The sequence below is a fragment of the Tamandua tetradactyla genome, chromosome 12, assembly GCF_023851605.1.
Source record: "Tamandua tetradactyla isolate mTamTet1 chromosome 12, mTamTet1.pri, whole genome shotgun sequence".
NCBI classification, from domain to species: domain Eukaryota; kingdom Metazoa; phylum Chordata; class Mammalia; order Pilosa; family Myrmecophagidae; genus Tamandua; species Tamandua tetradactyla.
Window position 1 is genome coordinate 54,469,731 of NC_135338.1, and position 20,254 is coordinate 54,489,984.

At 33.9% G+C, this 20,254-nt stretch overlaps 1 protein-coding gene across 1 annotated transcript in view; it reads left to right on the top strand.

The window, feature by feature from the left end:
- The window catches only part of UNC79 (unc-79 subunit of NALCN channel complex), a 244,941-nt gene that overhangs the window by 31,066 nt on the left and 193,621 nt on the right, over positions 1-20,254 (top strand). Inside the window, exons 7-9 of the mRNA XM_077123417.1 lie at positions 15,072-15,136; positions 18,988-19,076; positions 19,709-19,749. Of these exons, the coding sequence (XP_076979532.1) occupies positions 15,072-15,136; positions 18,988-19,076; positions 19,709-19,749 (195 nt within the window). The remainder of the gene's footprint in view (positions 1-15,071; positions 15,137-18,987; positions 19,077-19,708; positions 19,750-20,254) is intronic.

Here is a 20,254-nt window from a genome sequence, read left to right on the forward strand (position 1 = left end):
GCATATGGTCATTTTTCTAAGAGTTCTTTGTGTACTTAAAAAGAAAATGCATTTGGCAGTTGCTGGATACAGTGTTCTGAATATGTCAATTAAAGCAAGTTTGCTAACTGTGTGGCTCAGTCTTCTATATCCTCATTTAAATTTTGTCAGTTTCTTCTATCAGTTACTGTGAGAAATATTATCCTTTCCTCTTTGAATTGCATTGGCCACTTGGCCATATATGTGTCGGTATATTTCTGGATTCTCTGTTCTCCTTCACTGATCTATATCTCGATCCTTACAACCATACAAACTGTCTTTTAATACTTTAGATGTTGAAATCAGATGGTGCAAGTCTCTAATTTTGTTCTTCTTCAGTCATTAGGCTATTCGAGGTCCTTTGCATTTCTATATACACTTTAGTGTCAGCTTTCAATTTCTGCAAAAAAGGCCTCTGGGGATTTGATTTGGATTATGCTAAATTTATAGTTCTATTTGGGAAGGCTTATGTATTAACAATATTGAGTCTTCTAATCCATGAACATGGTATAGCTCTTCATTAATTAGATCTTTAATTTCTCTTAAAACTGTTCCATAGTTTTCAGTGTAGAGTTTTTGCATTTATTTGTCAAGTTTATTCCTAGATATTTGATGATTTTTGATGCTATTATAAATGGTATTGTTTTAAAATTTAACTTCTGTTAATTGCTAGTATAAAAGAAGGTTAATACAATTGATTTTTCATATTTGTTTTTTAAATAATTTGGATATATTCAATTATTAGTTCTAGTGGTTTATTGATTAGTTGAATTTTCTATATGTACAATGATGTGATCTGTGAATAAAGACAATGGTAGCTATTTCCTTGTTAATATTTATACTTTTTATTGCTTTTGTTCCTCTTGGATATAAAAAATATCCAAATTTGATATTTCATGCTTTTACAATAATTCATGTAAAAATGTATTTCAAAAAAATTTCAGGGCTGTATCTTCTTTGGCCTATGTGTTTTTTTTGGAGAATGTGGTTTAATTTAAAAAAAATATTGGGGGATTTTTTAGCTGTCTTTTTGTTTTGCTTTCTTCTCTAATTCCATTCCTATTATTATACCTTGAATTTGTGTGGTATACTTGCTACAATTCATGAAGGAATATTTTTTAATTGTATTAGTAACTATAGTCCATTGTTTAAAATAGGGTTCACTGTGTTGTACAATTCAATTTTCCTTTTAACTTTTATTCTAGTAACATATATAAAACCTAAAATTACCCCTTTTAACCACATTCACATATATAATTTAGTGTTGTTAATTTTATTCACAATTTTGTGTTACCACCACAGTCATGCATTACCAAAATTTTACAATTAACCCAAATAGAAAATGCTGTAAAATTTAATCATTAACTCCTCATTCCCTACCAACCCCTTGTAACCTATATTTTAGATTCTGATTCTATGAGTTTGTTTATTTTGATTATTTCATATCAGTGAGGTCATAAACATTTGTCCTTTTGGTATCCAGCTTATTTCACTCAACATGCTGTATTCAAGGTTCATCCATGTTGTTGCATGTATCAGAATTTCACTGAAAGAATGAAATATCTAGGAATAAGTTTAACCAAGGATGTTAAGCACTTATACACAGAAAACTACAAGTCATTGCTAATAGAAATCAAAGAAGAGCTAAATAAATAGAAAGACATTCCATGTTTATGGACTGGAAGACTAAACATTGTTATTATGTCAATTCTACCCAAAGTGATTTACAGATTCAACACAGTCTTAATAAAAATTCTAACCGCCTTCTTTGCAGAAATGAAAAAGCAAATTATCAAATTTATACAAAGGTTGGGGCTCAGAACAGCCAAAGCCATCTTGAAAAAGAAGTGTGAAGTTGGAGGACTTATACTTACTGAGTTTTAAGACTTATTACAGAGCCATAGAAATCAAAGCAGCATGGAATTGGTACAAGGACAGACATATGAACAATGGGATCAAATTGAGAGTTCAGAAACCAATCCTCATGTTTATGGCCAACTGATTTTTGACAAGGATGCCAAATCCATTCAACTGAGAAAGAATATTCTCTTCAACAAATGTTACAGGGAAAACCAAATGTCCTGTGCAAAAGAATGAAGGTGAACCTCTATCTCACACCATTACAACAATCTACTTAAAATGGTTTAAAGTCCTAAATATAAGAACCAGAACTATAAAACACCAAGAAGAAAACATAGGGAAGCATCTTCAGGATATGTGTTAGGTGATTTTTTTAAAAAGTTTTACACCCAAAGCACAAGAAACAAAGGAAAAAAAATAGATAAATTAGGCCTCATCAAAATTAAAAACTTTGCATATAAAAGGATATAAAATATTTATCATAAAAATAAAATGGAAGTCTACTCAATGGGAGAAAATGTTTCAGAACCACATAACTGATAAGGGTTTATTATCCAGAATATATTAAAAAATTCCTTCAACTTAACAAAAAAAAGACAAACAACCCAATTAAAAAATGATCAGAAGACATGAATAGACATCTCTCCAAAGAAGATATGCATTTGGCCAGAATGCACATGAAAAGATGCTCAACATCATTAGTTGTAAGAAAATGCAAATCAGAATCACAATGAGATACCATTTCACACCCATTAGAATGACTACTGTAAAAAAAATGGAAAATAAGAGGATGCAGAGAAAAAGGAACACTCATTCATTGCTGGTGCCAATGTAAAATGATGCAGCTGCTGTGGAAGATAGTTTGGCAGTTCCTTAGGAAGCTAGACATAGAATTAATTACCATATGACCCTGAAATTTGGTATATACCCAAATATTTGAGAGCAGGGACTCAAACAGATATGTCCACATTAATATTCATAATGGTATTATTCACTATGGACAAAAATGGAGGCAACTTAAATGTACATCAACAGGTGAATGGATAAATAGAGTGTGGCATATACATGTAATATACAAGGAATATTATTCAGTCATTTAAAGGAATGAAGTTTTTTCTCTTTTAACACTTTGAAGATGCCATTCCATTGTCTTCAACTATCCATTGTTCTGATGGGAAGTTAGACATCATTCTTCTTATCATCTCTGAATGTAATATGATGTTTTTTCTGCTCCATTTTATTTATTTATTTTTGTAAGTAGTTTCACTCTGATATGCTTAGTCTTTTGTGTTCTGCTTGGGGTTTATTAAGCTTATTGAATACGTGGTTTTATGTTCTTCATCATTTTGAAAAAATTTTCGATATTATTTCTCCATATAATTTTGTCTGCCCCTTTCCTTTCTTCTTCTCCTTATGAGACTTTTTAAAACATTTGTTATAATTCCAAAAGTCTCAACTACTCCATACCTTTTGAAAAAATATTTTTCTGTTCTTTATAACAGAATATACACACACACACACACACACACACACTATGTATACACATATATACTATATACACACTATAATCCAAAATATTTTTAAGATTCATACAATGTATTCTCAATTTTTATGTTGTATTTTTTAGTTCTGGAATATCTATTTTAAAATTTTCTCTTCTTTGTTGGAATTCACATCATCCTGGAGCCCAAACATTTTGTCTTTCTGTGCTTAATGCTGAAGCTTTTTTTCTGACCTGTCTTCTTGTTCATAACTTCTTTAGATGTCCATTGTGTTCTTAGTTTTGGTTATTATATTTTTGAGTTCTAGAATTTCCATTTGGTTCTTTTAAAAAATAATATACAAGTTCTCTAATAATAGTCTCTAACTTGTTTTTTATTTTATAGAACATATTAAGCATTGCTACTTTAAAGTCTGTTTCTGAGTTATCTGGAGCCTCTGAAATTCTGATTCTGTTGCCCCTTCCTTCCTTCCTTTTTGTCTCCCTGCTCCCTTCCCCCTTTTGTCTTTTTGTATGGTTATTTTGTGTGTGTGTGCCAAGACACTAGATATGAAAATCTATAGAGGATTTACTTTTGCTTCTAATACGAGGAGTCCATGCACATTAGCAATCCATGTCACCTTAATGCAGCTCAAAAAAAGAGCATGGCCTATATGGCCCATAGTCCAATCCTGAGATGATTTGAAGTTGGTCTTTAGTTGCTGTGAGGGTTGTCTATTTTTGATTCACCTTTACTCCTAGGATGTAGCCTTTTGGGGCTCAACACACAGCCTAGAGAAATTTTCACATCTTCTACTTTTTGGTGGTCCAAGAATTGCAGAATTTTCCCCTTAGTCCAAGGTCTCTGCTCATTTTATGGAATTAGCCAAAAGCAAAGTAAGTGAAGGTTCACCTCTTCAAGTTTCCTTCTTTTTGGGTCGCAACCCAAACTTCTCCCATAAATCTCTGTTGTTTTTAATTTTCTTTTAATCTTGTTCAGTTTTTCTAGTTGTTCTCGGAAGGAGAATTTGCCTGAATTACCTTGACTTTATTTTCTGGAAATGGAACTCCGTTTTGTTTTCTTTTCTGTAATATTTTCAACAGACTGGAGGTTGTATTTTTTTTTTTTTTAGTTCTGGCATATTTAAGGATGTCTTTCTGTTGCTTCACCCATGAATGAGAAATTCTGCTTCACTGTGAAAAATATATAAATATTAATTATTTTCTGGCATTTAGAATTACAAAAGAGAAGTCTTAGACTAGTTTTTGTAGGAATCCTTTTTGGTTTTCTTAATGCTTGGAGACATTTATTTATCTGTTTGTTGTTTGTATATTTATTCATATATTTATATGCTTATTTGTAAGAACTCTTCTTCAGTGCTTCTAGATATGAGTGTCTCTTTATTGATTTTGCCTGTAATGTTAAGAGCCTTTTCAGTCACAAAGCAGGTCCTTCAGTTTTTTTCAAGACTTTCTCATTAATTAAGTTTTAAATTGTTGTTTTTCTTCCAATTGTTTTGGTGTATTCCTCAGAAATATCTATAATTCTTAGGTCCAATTCCATTTTCTGTCCTCCATAACTATTCTAACATTGATTTTTCCATATATTCATTTTTCCCTCTATATTCTTAACTTCTCAGGTTGGCTTATCCCATAATTTAATTGATTTTCCACCCTTCCCCAAATCAGCTCTGCTATATATCAGTTTGAGTGATTTTTCTATTTGTATATTTTTTCCATTTTATTTTTAATTTGCTTGTACCTGTTATATATATTATCTAAATCTATTTTATTCCACTGCATTCACTTCCATCTCACCATGTATTTCTTTGTCTTTTCCTGTTTTTATAAAGGCTATGTGCTCTTGCATCATATTTCAGATGCAACCGACTTTCCTCAAATCTTTTGACTCATGGAGTTGTCATTTTCATGCATGTCTTTACTCTCATTCTTTAGTATGATGCTTATTTTCCTTTGCCTGAAATATATTTTTTGGCTGGTCCTTAATTTTTTTCCTTTTAAAATTAATTTTATTGAGGTGTAAATTTCATGCAATAGAATGCATCCACTTTGATAACAGTTTGATAACATTTAACAAATGTATACAACAATTAACCAACATCACAACCAAGATATAGAACATTTCTGCCACCTCACAAATTTCCTTTGAGTCCCTGTACAGTCTTTTTACTATATCCATAGTCTATCCACAAAGAGTATGTTTAATTTTAGAAGAAATGACCAAACAGTTCTTCAAAAGCGGTTGTAACATTTTACACTCCTTCCAGTAATGTTATGAGTTGGAATTTTTCTACATTATTGTTATATGTTCAAAACATGAGAGTTTTGTCAGATACATGTGTTCTGAATATTATCTGTCAGGGCTTTCCTTTTTAGTATTTCAAAGAACAGGAGTTTCATATTTTAATAAATTCCAATTTGTCCTTTTAAAAAATGTTTCTTTCATCTTTTCAAGAAATTGTCTGTTCCAGTTTGCTAGCTGCTAGAATGCAACACACCAGAAATGGATTGGCTTTTAATAAAAGGGGATTTATTTCGTTAGTTCTTCAGAGGAAAGGCAGCTAACTTTCAACTGAGATTCTTTCTTACGTGGGAAGGCACAGGGTGATCTCTGTTGGCCTTCTCTCCAGGCCTCTGGGTTCCAACAACTTTCCCCCGGGTGATTTCTTTTCAGTTTTTATTATTTTTATTTTTAAATGGGCAGGCACTGGCAATCGAACCCGGGTCCTCGGGCTTGGCACCGGGTGATTTCTTTCTGCATCTCCAAAGGCCTGGGCTTACCTGTGAGTGCTGAGATGAGGTATGCTGAGCTGCTTGGGCTGTGCTATGTTTTGCTCTCTCATTTAAGCACCAGCCAATTAAGTCAAACATCATTCATTGCAGCAGGCACGCCTCCTAGCCAACTGCAGATGTAACCAGCAACAGATGAGGTTCATGTACCATTGGCTCATGTCCACAGCAACAGAACTAGGTGCCTTCACCTGGCCAAGTTGACAACTGAATCTAACTACCACATGTCCACCCCTTGTAAACTTGACAACTACATGCATCACCTTAAACAATATTAAGATGCAAAAATTCTCTTCTGGCTGCAGACCTATGAATCTCAAAACAAGTTGTCTGGTGCCAATATGCAGAGGAGGATAGTCATAGGATACTGGTTTTCATTTCCATAGGTAGAAATTGGAAGAACACAGATGTAAAACTACAGGGCAAACACCATTGGATTTCAAGTCTGAAAGTCATTCATCCTTTGGCTTTAGAAAGTGGCATATTTAGAAATAGGACCTTTGCATTTCAATATAAATTTTAGTAGCAGCTTGTTAATTTCTATGAAACAATCTGCTTAGATTTTGACTGGGATTATATTGAATATATAGTTCAGTCTGGAGAGAACTGACATTTCTTTGACTCTTCTGATCCACTAATATGGTATATCTGTCAATTTATTAAGATATTTAATTTCTTTCAACACTGCTTGTTTGTTTTCAATATACAGATCTTGCAGATCTTTTGTTAAAGTTATTCCTAAGTATTTTATGTTTTTAGATGCTATTGTAAATAGAATTTTTAAAAATCAATTTTCCATTAAATTATTTATTAATATTCTATTAATAGTTAATAATTGAATATTGAATTTATGTCCTGCAACCTTGCTATGTTCACTTATTAGTTTTTGTAGATTTGGGGGTAAGTTTCTTAATATTTTCTGTATACATGATTATGCCTTCTGTAAATAAAGATAATTTTTATTCCTCCTTTTAATTTGTATGCCTTTTCTTTCCTTCTTTCTTTCTTTTGTTTCCTGCCTCTCTCCGTTCTTCCCTCCCTCCCTCCCCCTTTCTCTTTCTTTCATATCACTGGCTTATACCTCCAGTTCAGTGTTGAATAGAAATGATCAGAGTGGACATCCTTGTCCTTTTCCAGATCTTTGGGGAAAGTATTCAGTCTTTCACCATAAACTACAATATTAGTTGGAAGTTTATCCTGGATGCCTTTTAAAAAAGTTTTTTGGGGGAAGTAATTTAGAACTTACAGACAGTTGAAAAAACAATATTTTCTAAACATTTGAGAGTAGGCTGCATCATACCTCATGCTCCTCGAACTCAATACTTCCATGTATATTTCCTAAAAACAAAGATATTCACTTTTGACCTCATCCTAGATGCCTTTTACCAGATTGAGGAAATTTCTTACTATTCTTAGTTTGCTGAAAGTTTTTATCATGAATAGCTGTCAATTTTGGTCAAAAACATTTTCTCCTTCTGTTTAGATGATCGTATAATTCCCCCTTTATACTGTGGATGTGGTAATAAATTACATTGATTTACTCTGCAATGTTAAACCAACCTTGCATGTCTGGAATAAACTGCACATTATCATGCTGTGTTTATATTGTCAAATTCAATATGCTAAGTTTTGTTAAGTGTTCTTGTTCCTACATTTATGGGGTATATTGATCTATTTTTTCTTTTCTTATAATGTCTCCATCTAGTTTTATTTACAGAGTAATGCCATTCTCATAAAATGAGCTGGAAACTTTCTTCCCCTTCTATTTTCTGAAAGAATTTATGTAGGATTTGTATTATGTATTCCTTAAATGGTTCATAGAATTTATCTGAAGGCATTGGATTTGGTGTTTTCTTTGCAGGAAGGTTTTTACATTATGAATTTAATCTCTCTAATAGTTAAGGGCTATTTGAATTTTCTACTTTTTGTTAAATCAGATTTTGTAATTTATATCTTTCAAAGAATGTGTGCATTTCATCCAAGTTGTTGCATTTATTGGAATGCCTGTAGGATCAGTTGTGATGTCTTACCTTTCATTCCTGATATTACTTGTTTATGTCTTCTCTATATGTTTTTATTTCATCAGGCTAGTTAGAGGCTTATAATCTTATTGAACTTTCCAAAGAACCAGCTGTTGGTTTTATTGATTTTCTCCATTGATTTATTGTTTTTAATTTAATGACTTCTACTTTCATTTTGTTTCTTTCTTCTATTAACCTTGAATTGAATTTGTTCTTTTTTATCTCTTGAAGGTAGAAGCATAAACAATTCATTTTTGACCTTTTATATATTCAAATATAAGCATTTAAATGTTTAGATTTTCCTATATGTATTGCTTTAGTTGCATCCTGCAAATTTGAAATGCTGTGTTTTCATACAAAATATTTTCTAATATTTCTTGTTTATTTTTGCATCTTTTGATTTTTATTAATTGAAGTTACCTGCATAAAATTATGAGGGACCATTATTCTTAATCAATTAGGAATTATTTAATATAAATGTTATTTAGTAAAATGTTTTAAATTTTAAAGTAACTGCATTACAAAGCATGAAAATGAAGAAAAAAATTCCCAGAATCCTACTGCTATGAGTCAGTCACTGGATTGTTCTAGTATATTCCCTTAATTATTTATTTTTATTTTTTATGTGGGCAGGCTCCGGGAAATGAACCCGGGTCTCTGGCATGACAGGTAAGAATTCTGCCACTGAGCCACCATTGCACTGCCCTTTAGTTTTTTTTTTTTTTTATTAGAGCAGTTGTAGGTTTACAGAAAATTCATACAGGAACTACAGAATTCCCATATACACCTCCACAGTTTTCCTTATTATTAACATTTTGCATTATTATGATACCTTTCTTATAATTGATGAAGCATTTTTGTTATAATTGTATAATTAACTACTGTTTTAGTTAGTTAATGCTGCCAGAATGCAATATACCAGAAATAGAACAGATTTTAAAAAGGAAATTTATTAAGTTACAAGTTTACAGTCTAAGGCTATAAAAATGTCCAAACTAAGGCATCCAGAAAAAGACACCTTGTCTCGAGAAAGGCTGATGTTTGTCCCAAGGGAAGGCACATGGCTGGCATCTGCGAGTCCCTTGCTTCTAGCTTTTGATTGCAGTAGTTTCCTCTCCATATGTCTGTAGGCCTTCACTTAGCTCCTCCAGGGTAAAACTCTGGGTTCTGGCTTGCTTAGCATTTCATGGGAAGGCACATGGTGATGTCTGCTGAGCTCTGCATGTCCAAATGTCCCTCTCTAGGCATCTGCTCTCTCTGTAGGCATCTCCAAATGCCTGCATCTCTGTAGGCTCTGGTTCCTGTCTAGTTTCTGTCAGCTCTCTCAGCTCTGGCATCTCCTGAGGTTTCTACATTTCCAAATGTCTGTGTCTGCATCTGCACCCAAGGTTTCTCCAAAATGCTACCCCCTTTAAAAGACTCAATAAACTAATCAAGGTCCACCTGGAATGGGCAGAGTCACTTTTCCATCTAATCAAAAGGCCAGACTCACAATCGGGCATGCCATGTCACCACGGAAGTAATCTAATCAAAAGGTCACACCCACAACTGGGTGTATCACACTTCCGTGGAAACAGTCCAGTCAGTGTTTCCACCCTACATAATAGGGTGAAACTTCCCCACAAGATTGGATTAGCAAAGAAAGCATGGCTTTTCTAAGGTACATAGCTTCAAATTGGCACAACTACAAACCACAGTTTACATTAGGTTTCATTCTCTGGATTTTACAGTTCTATTCTGGTATCATATATACAACCTAAAGTTAATCATTTTAGCCATTTTCAAGTATAAAATTCAGTTGTATTAAATACATTCACAAGGTTGTGCTACCAATATTGAACATTAATTATCCATTCTTTACCTCCACCCTTGCCTGTGTAATCTGTATTCTAGTTTATGATTCTATGAATTTGCATATGCTAATTATTTCATATACATGAGATCATATAATATTTGTCCTTTTGTGTCTGGCTTATTTCACTCAAAACGATACCTTCAAGGTTCATACATGTAGTAGCATGTATCAGAACTTCATTCCTTTTAACAGCTGAATAATATTCCTTTGGCTGTATACACCATATTAAGTTTATCCATTCTTTCATTGGTGGACATTTGAGTTACTTCTACCTTTTGGCAATTGTGAATAATGCTGCTATGAACATTGGTGTGCAAATATTTGTTCAAGTCTTTGCTTTAAATTCTTTCGGGTATAGAACTAGAAGTGGGGTTGCTTGCTCACTTGATAATTCTATACTTAACTTTCTGAGAGACTGTCAAACTGTTTTCCAAAGCAGTCATACCATTTTACATTCCCTTCAACAATGTAAGAGGGTTCCTATTTCTCCCTTGTGTTTTATTTTTTTCATGGATGGATTATTTAAAAGTATGTTTTACAGTTAACAAATATTTGGTGATTCTTTAGATACCTTCTTGTTATGGATTTCTAATTTAATTCCATTGTGATCAAAGAACATACTCTATGATTTAACTCACCTAAATTTTTGAGAATTGTTTTATGGTCCAGAATATTGTCTATTTTGGTAAATGCTACTTGTGCATTTGGAAAGAGTGTGTATTCCTCAGTGACTGAGTGGACAGTTCTATCAATATCAGGTCAGGTTGTTTCAGAGTGTTGTTCAAGTCTGTTTTTACTGAGTTTCTGTCTCAGTAAAAGTTTGTTTTATCAATTACTGAGAGAGGATTGTTGAAATTTACAATTCTAAAATAATGGACTTGTCTGTTTCTCTTTTCGGTTCTGTCAGTTTTTGCTTCATGCACTGTGAAGCTCTGTAATTAAGTATAGACATATTTATGATTGATGGATTCTTCTTGCTGAATTGATTCTTTCATCATTGTGAAATATCTTCCAATATATTCTTTGTTTTGGACACTACTTTGTCTGATATTTATATAGATACTCCATCTTCCTTATGATCAGTATTTGCAATGTACATTTTCTGTTTACTTTTAACTTTTCTGAGTCTTTATATTTCAAATGCATTTCTCATGGCAGCATACAATTGGGTCATGCTTTTTAAAAACTTATGTCCTTTTTGACAATCTGTCTTTTAGACTATTTAACATAATTATTGTTTAAACCATTTACATTTAAGTAATTATTGATATTATTGGGTTTTGTTCTGTCATCTTGCTGCTTTGTTCCTTTTCTTTTAATACCTTGTCTTGTTTTAGATTGATTATTTTTAGTATTCCATTTTCTCTCCTGCATTTAATTATTTTTATACCCCTTTAAAAATTGCCCTAAGGTTTACAAGACACACCTTCAGCATCATATGTTATCTTCAAATAATATTATGTAAGTTTATATATAATGTAAGAACCCTATACTTTCATTTCCCCCTCCAATCTTTTTTGTTCTTGTTATCAAACATTTCACTTCAACATATGGAATTAGTTTCACAATGCATTACTATTACTTTATTTTAAACAATCATCTTTTAACAAAATGTTAAAATGAATAAAATATCTTTTGTAGTTGTTCACCATATTTACCATTTCTAGTACTCTATTACTTTGTGTAGGTCTAAGCTTTCATCTGGTACCATTTTCTTTCAGCCTGGAGAACTTCCTTTAATATTTCTTGTAGTGGAACTCAGCTAGCAATGAATTTCCCTTATCTTGGATTTGTCATGATTGAAGGATATTTTCACTGAGTATAAAATTCTAGGTTGACAGTTTTTTTCTTTCAGCCTATTAAAGATGTCGTTCCATTGTCTTCTGGCTCGCATTGTTTCTGGTGAGAAATCAGCGATCATTCTTATCTTTGTTCCCCTGTAAGTAATGTGTCTTTTTTCCTGGCTGCTTTTAAGATTTTCTCTTTATGAATGGTTTACATTAATTTGGTTATGATGACTTTTGGTGTGAATTTTTTTTTTTGGTGGGAGGGGACATTTGCTCTGCCTAGGATTCATTACGCTTCTTGGATCTGTGGGTTTATGTTTTCATCAAATTTGAAAAAAATTGGCCATTGCTTCTTCAAATATTTTCCCCCTTCTGCCCCTTCTGGGTCTTTAAGTCACACATATTTTATATTGCCTGATATTTTCCCACAGCTCACTGAAGCTCTGTTTAATTTTCTTCTAGTATTTCCATTTGGATAGTTACTGTTGTTATGTCTTCTAATTCACTGATCTTTTCTTCTGCAATGACTAATCTGCTGCTAAGCCCATTCAGTGAATTTTTCATTTCATATATTGAAATTTTCATTTCTAGGAGTTCCATTTGGTTCTTTTATTATATCATCTGTCCTTCTCTTCATTATGTTCATGTTTTCCATTGAACATATGTATAATAGCTGTTTTAAAGTCCTTGTTTGCTAGTAACCACATCTTTGTAATTTCTGGGTTTGTTTCTATTGACCATTATTTTTCCTGCCTATGTAACATTTTCCTCCTTTTTCAAATATCAATTCATTTTTTTAACTGATGGTGGACTTTGTGAATATTATGTTACTGAGTGTCTTGATGTTTTTATCTTCCTTTAAACTGTGTTGGAACTTGTTTTAGCTGTCAGTTACATTACTTGCAGATCAGCTTGATCCTTTCTAAACTTGCTCTTAAATTTTGTTAGCATAAGCCTAGAGTAGTATTTTCCTGAATGCTAGTTTGGCTTTATTACTAGGGTATGACCCTCCTGGACTGCCTCCTGAATTTTCTGGGGGTGTTCACTAATTTCCTCCACTCTGGGTGTTTGGATCTCAAATGCCTCACAGCCCTATGTAAGATCTAGAAATTATTTAGTTTACACATCCCCCAAAGTTGTTCTTTATTCAGCCTCATGGAGTTTTACCTTATACATATTCAGCTTAGTATAAAACCAAAGACTCAAAAGGATTTCTGGAGCTTTTTCTTTCCTTAGCATCCTCCTCTTTGGTATTTTACCTAGCAAATTCTAGCCAGTGTACCTCTCCAAACCGTGGTTCCTGTCCCCTTAGCTTAGTGAAATCACCCTTTCTGCTCACATTTCCCCTTCTAGGTTCAAGAAGTTAAGAATCACTGGTCTAGAAATCTTAAATCTAATGTAGCTTTGATGGACTAACGTAGGATATCCTTTAACCTTCTTTTAACTCAGTAATACTCTGTACAAATGGAGTGAAAAATTTCTGTACTACTTTGGCTAGATACTCCTACCATCTTTGCCTAAAGTATTACTCACTGGCAGAGAAGATGTCTCTAGAGACCTGACTAAGTGCTATGGCTGGTGCGCGTTCTGATTATTTGATGCCTGTGCCATAGTAGTTGTTATATATTTTGTTTTTTTCTCCTGCCTAAAAGTGTCAACAACTTATTCTTAATATTTATAAAGCAATCTGCAAACATCCCCATAATATACTGTTTCAGAGATGGCTAGCATATTTCCTATTCTGCTTGATTAGTCATAAATGCCTGGAGCTCAGTAATGAAAAGTATTCTGAGACCACTTCTGGACTCAGCAAGAAGGAATGCTGTAATGGATTAGTGGTATCTGTCATAAGTTTGGGATTGGAAGAATGGGACATTTCTCATGTATTTGCAATCCTTGTACTGGTAAAAGGTGGTTTTTTTCTCTAAATCCATCCAATTGTATAAGAAAACTTATTACCACTCTGTGTATTCATCTCAATTTTTCTGCATGTAGTGAACAACTCTCATAGTTATGGAGTACCTATGCTCAAATTATTTCTTCATTTATCCATTCATATACTCATACATTTCCTTCTTTCTCTATTTCTAAAAATAATATGGTCAATATGATACTATATCATTAGCATAGTGTTCTCTGGTCTGCACTTTTGGCTTTCTGTTTCAGTAAGCAGACCCAGTGTATATTTTGGAAGGTTAATGGTGCTGTTGACCATATTTTCCTGAATTCCAAATAAGACAATTGATCTTATATATTGTCTAACAATGGATAGAAGATTTGAAATTGGGATACTGCTAGAAAATTGTATAAAATGTTTGAAGTATAATTTGGACTGGGTCATTAATAATGAATAATTTTGTATCGTATCATATATTTGACCATGTAGGAATATCTTCTCATCTTCAAACTCTATATAATATTAGGCAAAACATAGTCCTTAAGATTAGATTATAGCAATTCAGAAAATTGTTCTACTTTCAAAATATAAACCTATTAAATTTTTTTTTTTATGGGGTATGTTGTTTGTTAAGTGCTCTGGACTACAGAATCATTTGGATGGTGCGGGTTACTGGTTATGATTATTGTTCTGATTTATTCCAGGTCACTTAGTTCTTGTCTGCTTTCTGTGTGTATACTGAATAAAAGTAGTTGGGTATTAACAAACTAACACAGGTTTAGTCAGTGGGTGACATGTGTGAGAGAGAAGCATTTCATTTGGGCAAGAAATTCAGCTTTCCAGTCTCTGCATTTGATGGGAATCGGGTAGGAATTGGAATGGGGAAGGACCCCTTACCATTCATTTCATTTATTATCACTTTAAATGTTTCCTGGTGCCAAAATCTAGATGGTTAGTCTAGTATGACATAGTGGAAAGAGCAGAGTATCAAGAACCAAGAGCTAATAGGTTTTTGTCTCAGTTTGTCACCTACTAATTCTGTGACCATAGCAAGCTACTTAGCCTTTTTAACTTCAATTTATTCTTCTGTTAAATGACATTAATAATCTTCTGTACCTACCCCACAGAAATGTTGGGAGAATCAAATGAACCCATATATGTGAAAACCTGTGAGAACTTATTAATGTGAGGTATCATTGTGAGATAATACTGTGGGAGCCTCCTGATGGTGGTTATCTTTAGAGAAGAAAAAGCTAATAAAGTATTTGTGAGTGATTTTTTTTTAACTGGGGCATGAACAATTTCAATGAAAAGTGTTCATTTACTGTGCTTTGCTTTACAGCCTGGAATCCCATCCACTGCCAGCACATTGAATGTCACAATGCAATTAACAAACCAGCTGTGAAGGTACTGTTTTGTTAGACCTGGTGCCATATTGTACTGTCAGTGTTCAAATGATCAAGAGCAAATTGCTATGTGAAATGGAATAGATGGCATCCCATTTTCTGCGTAGAGGCGTGTGCTGTGGTATTCTCAAGCACTCATGTATTTAATCTGACTCCCCCATAGCAAATTGAATCAACACAGAGCAGTGAATAGTGATGTCTGCAATTTTTAGTTATGAGTCCATAACCAAGTATTGTGTAATACTGAGTTAATTATCTGAATTGTCCTGGCAAAGCACTTATACAGGCCTTAACAAATTTTGTCTGAGTTGATAAACTCAGGGAAATGTGCTTTTCCTGTTTTCATGTGTATGCTATAAAATAGGAGTGCCTAATCTATGACTATGCAAACTCAAGATTTATAGACATAACTAGACAGAAATTGTTAAGTCTTATCTCAGGTTACAGATATGACTGAGTCAAAATGACTGAGAGATGGTTGGACACAAAACGTCCATCCAGACATTAAAAGAGTAGGTTCTGGGCGGGCCGCGGTGGCTCAGCGGGCAAAGTGCTTGCCTGCTATGCTGGAGGACCTCGGTTCGATTCCCGGCCCCAGCCCATGTAACAAAAACGGAGAAACAGAATACAATAAAACAAGAAAATGTTTAAAAATGTTTCCCTTTCTTCCTTCTATCCTTCCTTCCTTCTCTCTGTCTTTCCTTAAAAAAAAAAAAAAAAAAAAAGAGTAGGTTCTTTCTGCCGTTCTTTTCATTTTACTTTTTCCTAGATTATAAAATCTAGATTATATAAATCAAACTGCATTCCCAGAACTCCTCTGATGTTCTGATTAGCAGTGCTTTCTGGCTTCCCACTCACAGAAATCACATAAATTCGTGTTTTTCCTTTTTTTCTAGACAAATAGCCCAATCCACTCCCCTTGGATGGCCTTACTTTTCTTATAGGCTGTTCCCTATGGCCAGCCTTCCAGGATAGGCCAAACCACCCAACTTTTTGGACCTCAGTTTTTCTGTTTTCATTCTGTACTTTCCAGAAGGTAGTACTCTTCTCAAATACTTCCCTTGTGGGCTTGTCTTTTTCCTGCAACACATCTGACCCAGTATTGTTCTTTCCTTATGTTCTGGTTTGCTAACTGCCGGAATGCAACACACCAGAGACGGATTGGCTTTTAATAAAAGGGGATTTATTTTGTTGGTTCTTCAGAGGAAAGGCAGCTAACTTTCCACTGAGGTTCTTTCTTACGTGGAAGGCACAGGATGGTCTCTGCTGGTCTTCTCTCCAGGCCCCTGGGTTCCAACAACTTTCCCTGGGGTGACTTCTTTCTGCATCTCCAAAGGCCTGGGCTGAGCTGCAAGTGCTGAGATGAGGAATGCCGAGCTGCTTAGCTTTGCTACATTGCGATCTCTCATTTAAGCACCAGCCAATTAAGTCAAACGTCACTCATTGCAGCAGACACGCCTCCTAGCCAACTGCAGATGTAATTAGCAACAGATGAGGTTCATGTACCATTGGCTTATGTCCGCAGCAACAAGACTAGGTATGCTCACCTGGCCAAGTTGACAACTGAATCTAACTAACACACCTTACAATATAAGCATCCCCCAAACTCATACTGATATCACTACATGGCATGTAGATCAAGGGTCTCCAACATCCAGATGTTTACAAAATCATGTTAACTGAAAAAAGTTGTGAAATTGTAGAGTGTGATGTCAACTCAGTTTTTAAAATATATGTATATATGCATATACATAGTGAAAAACAACTGGTGATACTCATCAGAAACAACTGGTAATACTACTCATTACCACTAATTGCATCTAAATGTAGGGTCCATGAGTTTTAATTTAAATTTTCTTCTTTCCCGTCTATACTTTCCTAAGCCCCTACTTTGGGCATATATTATATTTCTAAATAGAAAATTACCTGTTTGAAAAAATGTGACACTCAGATATGAACACATTAATATGGGTATGAACTGACCTGTTTGGAGCAGAACAGAACTGATACTTTTAGCCTCAAACTTGATGAGTAATGTTAATTACTTCATTTAACAGGTCAGAGGTCAACTAACTAATTTCTAATGACTCTCTACAGTTCTAGTATTCCAGGAATTTTTACTTTTGAGTGGAATGAAGAAACTCTTTATCTGGCAGAGGTGTTACTGACTCATTAGAGCAGAGGGTAAAATAAACTACACTGAGGAGGAGGTCTACACAGATTAATCCTGGCAAGCCTACTATTTCTATAACAGAGAACTTGAGTCCTCAGACCAAACTGATTTGCCAAATAGGAAAGCATTAGCTATTTATATTGCAATAAGAGATTTAAAAGTTCTTAATAGTTCGTCATCTCACAACTTGCTTTTGGTTTTACTTGTACTGTTTGAATATCACTTGATAAAATAATTTGAAGCCCAGATGATTATCTAACACAGGGGTCAGCAAGCTACAGCCCATGTGTCAAATCTTTCCTCCTTTCTGTTTCTGTAAATAAAGTTGTATTGGAATACATTTGTGCTCATTTGTTTACATATTGTCAGTGGCTGTTTTTATGCTTCAGTGGCATTGTTAAGTAGTTCTAGTTGACATTGTATGGCCCATACAGCCAAAATTGTTTACTCTCTGGCCATTTACAGAAGAAGTGTGTTGATCTCTGATCCAACACAACAAAAGAGTATTTCTTCATTGCATTTAAGGAAATATGAAACTTACTTAAGGAAAATTTTCACATTGGGCCTTTAGCATCAGGAAATGTATAGATTACAACATTTTGATGATATAATTATTTAAATTTAATGATTCTCATTCTTTTTTCTTTATCATTGAATTTCTTCAGAATTTTAACTTTCAATAACAGGCTAAATAGGTTACAAGGTTTGGTGATTTTTCCTCTTCAAATCAGTGAACGCAATAAAGAAAAGAGTGAAATTCCAGAAGAATCTGTATTCTAGGCATATTACTGCATAATGAGTTATAATATGCATTGATTATTTCTTGAAGGATGGGAGCAGAATTCAAATTGACTTTGGTAAATCAGAGAAATTTAAATTGATGCAAAGTGAAATTCAGGTAGTCATCTGGATGTTTTGTTCACATGATTTCAAACATCCAGATATTTGAAATATCCTGATGATCAACTGTGGCATCCACACTTTTCAGCTCTGTATGTAGGCTAGTGAAAACCCAACTATATAAACTGTTCAAAATTGAACCAGGCACAGCAGAGTTAAATAAATTACAGGTCATGTATGGAAGAAAAAAAATCACATGAAAATGAAGCTTTGGATGATTGATATAGAACTTAGACTCCAGAGTAAGAAAAGTGAGCCACTCAATGTTAGATTGAATTTTAAGCTTTGTGAATGAGGTCTATCTTAAGAAACAAACCTCTCTATTATGAGCATTTTGTTATCAGTTGTGATTTTTAATCTTACTAATGTATTTTCCTTTTCCTAAAGAGATTACTGTATTTACCGCTTTAGAGAAGGAATTGTTATAGGAGTAATATCCAGCCAATTTGAGCAGCTATTGAACAAGATTATTATTATTTTTTTATCTCTATGGAATGGAGGGTGGATTTCTTGACACTATCTGGTACTTGTACTGCAAATAATAGGAGAAATGAAAATCCAAGAGTAGTTACAGTTACCCTCCCCGCCCCCCCCACCCCCGCATGTATTTAGCAGTCAGTGCAGGAAAAACAGTTACAGGTTGCATATGTTTTACTAAAAAATATTTATGCCTCTCTCCTGTTGAAAATCTTTCATTAATGAAGCATTTGCGCTCATGATATAGGGAATGTGATAAACAGGAACAGGAAAATTCATTCTGTCTTTTCAATGTGTTTCAGATGTGCATAGACCCGTCCCTGTCGGTAGCTTTGGGTGATAAACCTCCCCCACTGTACCTCTGTGAGGAATGCAGCCAGAGGATTGCAGGGTAGGTATATGAGTATTAAGAAATAGGGTGACAATGAGAAGATCAGGACAGTCATTTGGTCTTAAATTAATTGTATTACCCAAGTTTCCCACTAGCCCCTCTATGTTTTTTCAAAGGTTAGTTTGTCTGAGATTTAACATATGGCAAACTTACATTTGGAAGATTTCAGCTTTGAAAAGTTGCAGTATTTCTCTACACACATGACTAGAGAGAGCAACAGCAATCACATATTGTGAAGCAGTCCAGTTTTGAAGTATCTCTGTTAAAAATGCCACAGAGAAAAATAAATTAGAAAGAAAACTGTGCTTCCAAACATGGCATAAAATTCCTAGAGGTTCTCTTTGCTTGTTAGTTTCACAGAATCATACCTGGCTCTGAACAGATCATGCCAAATTTTGGTTGGCTTAATTAACATCTGGAGAGTACCATTTAAAGGTAACCAAATATGATGAAACGTCTATAATTTATAACTTAGCTGGAATGCATTAGACATTTTAAAAGCTTATTATCGTAGACCTCTTATTATACTTTCTTTCTATTAAAAGCCTTTCAGCAATAGTGTGCAGCTTATAAACATTCATGTGGCACATGTTTCATTGAAACTCAAAAGTGAATTTTGTCTTTCTTTATAGGGACCACAGTGAATGGTTGATTGATGTTCTTCTACCACAAGGTATGTTTACTTCAGGAAGGGTGAATAATGAGTAGTCATGACTAATGACATGGTTGATTCATCTTCTTTTGTACTATTTTATTTTATAAAGGCAGTAACCAGAGAATTATAGCCTATGAATTTTCATTATATACAAAGTATTATATCAATGTCTTGCTGATAACATACCCACATACTTAATAATGAGGGAAGAAGTACAAACTATTAAATAAAGGTTAGACATGTTGGAATTTGGATTCCACATGACTAAAGCCTTGTAAATTGCATGTCTTAAGGAGTTTTCTGTATTATAACAGGTGTTGCCAGTGATATATTGCTGTGTCAGGCTGGAAAGGTATTAAGGAACAGCAGTGGGAAGAAAATTGAATAATGGGTCTTTTTCCTGCCACTATTACTAGTTTTGGGTTTTGGGGGAACATCATTTAACTTCTCTGAGCCTCAGTGTCCCCATCAATAAAATGGGGCTAAAGCATATCTAAGTCCATCTCAGTGAAAAGACAAGATT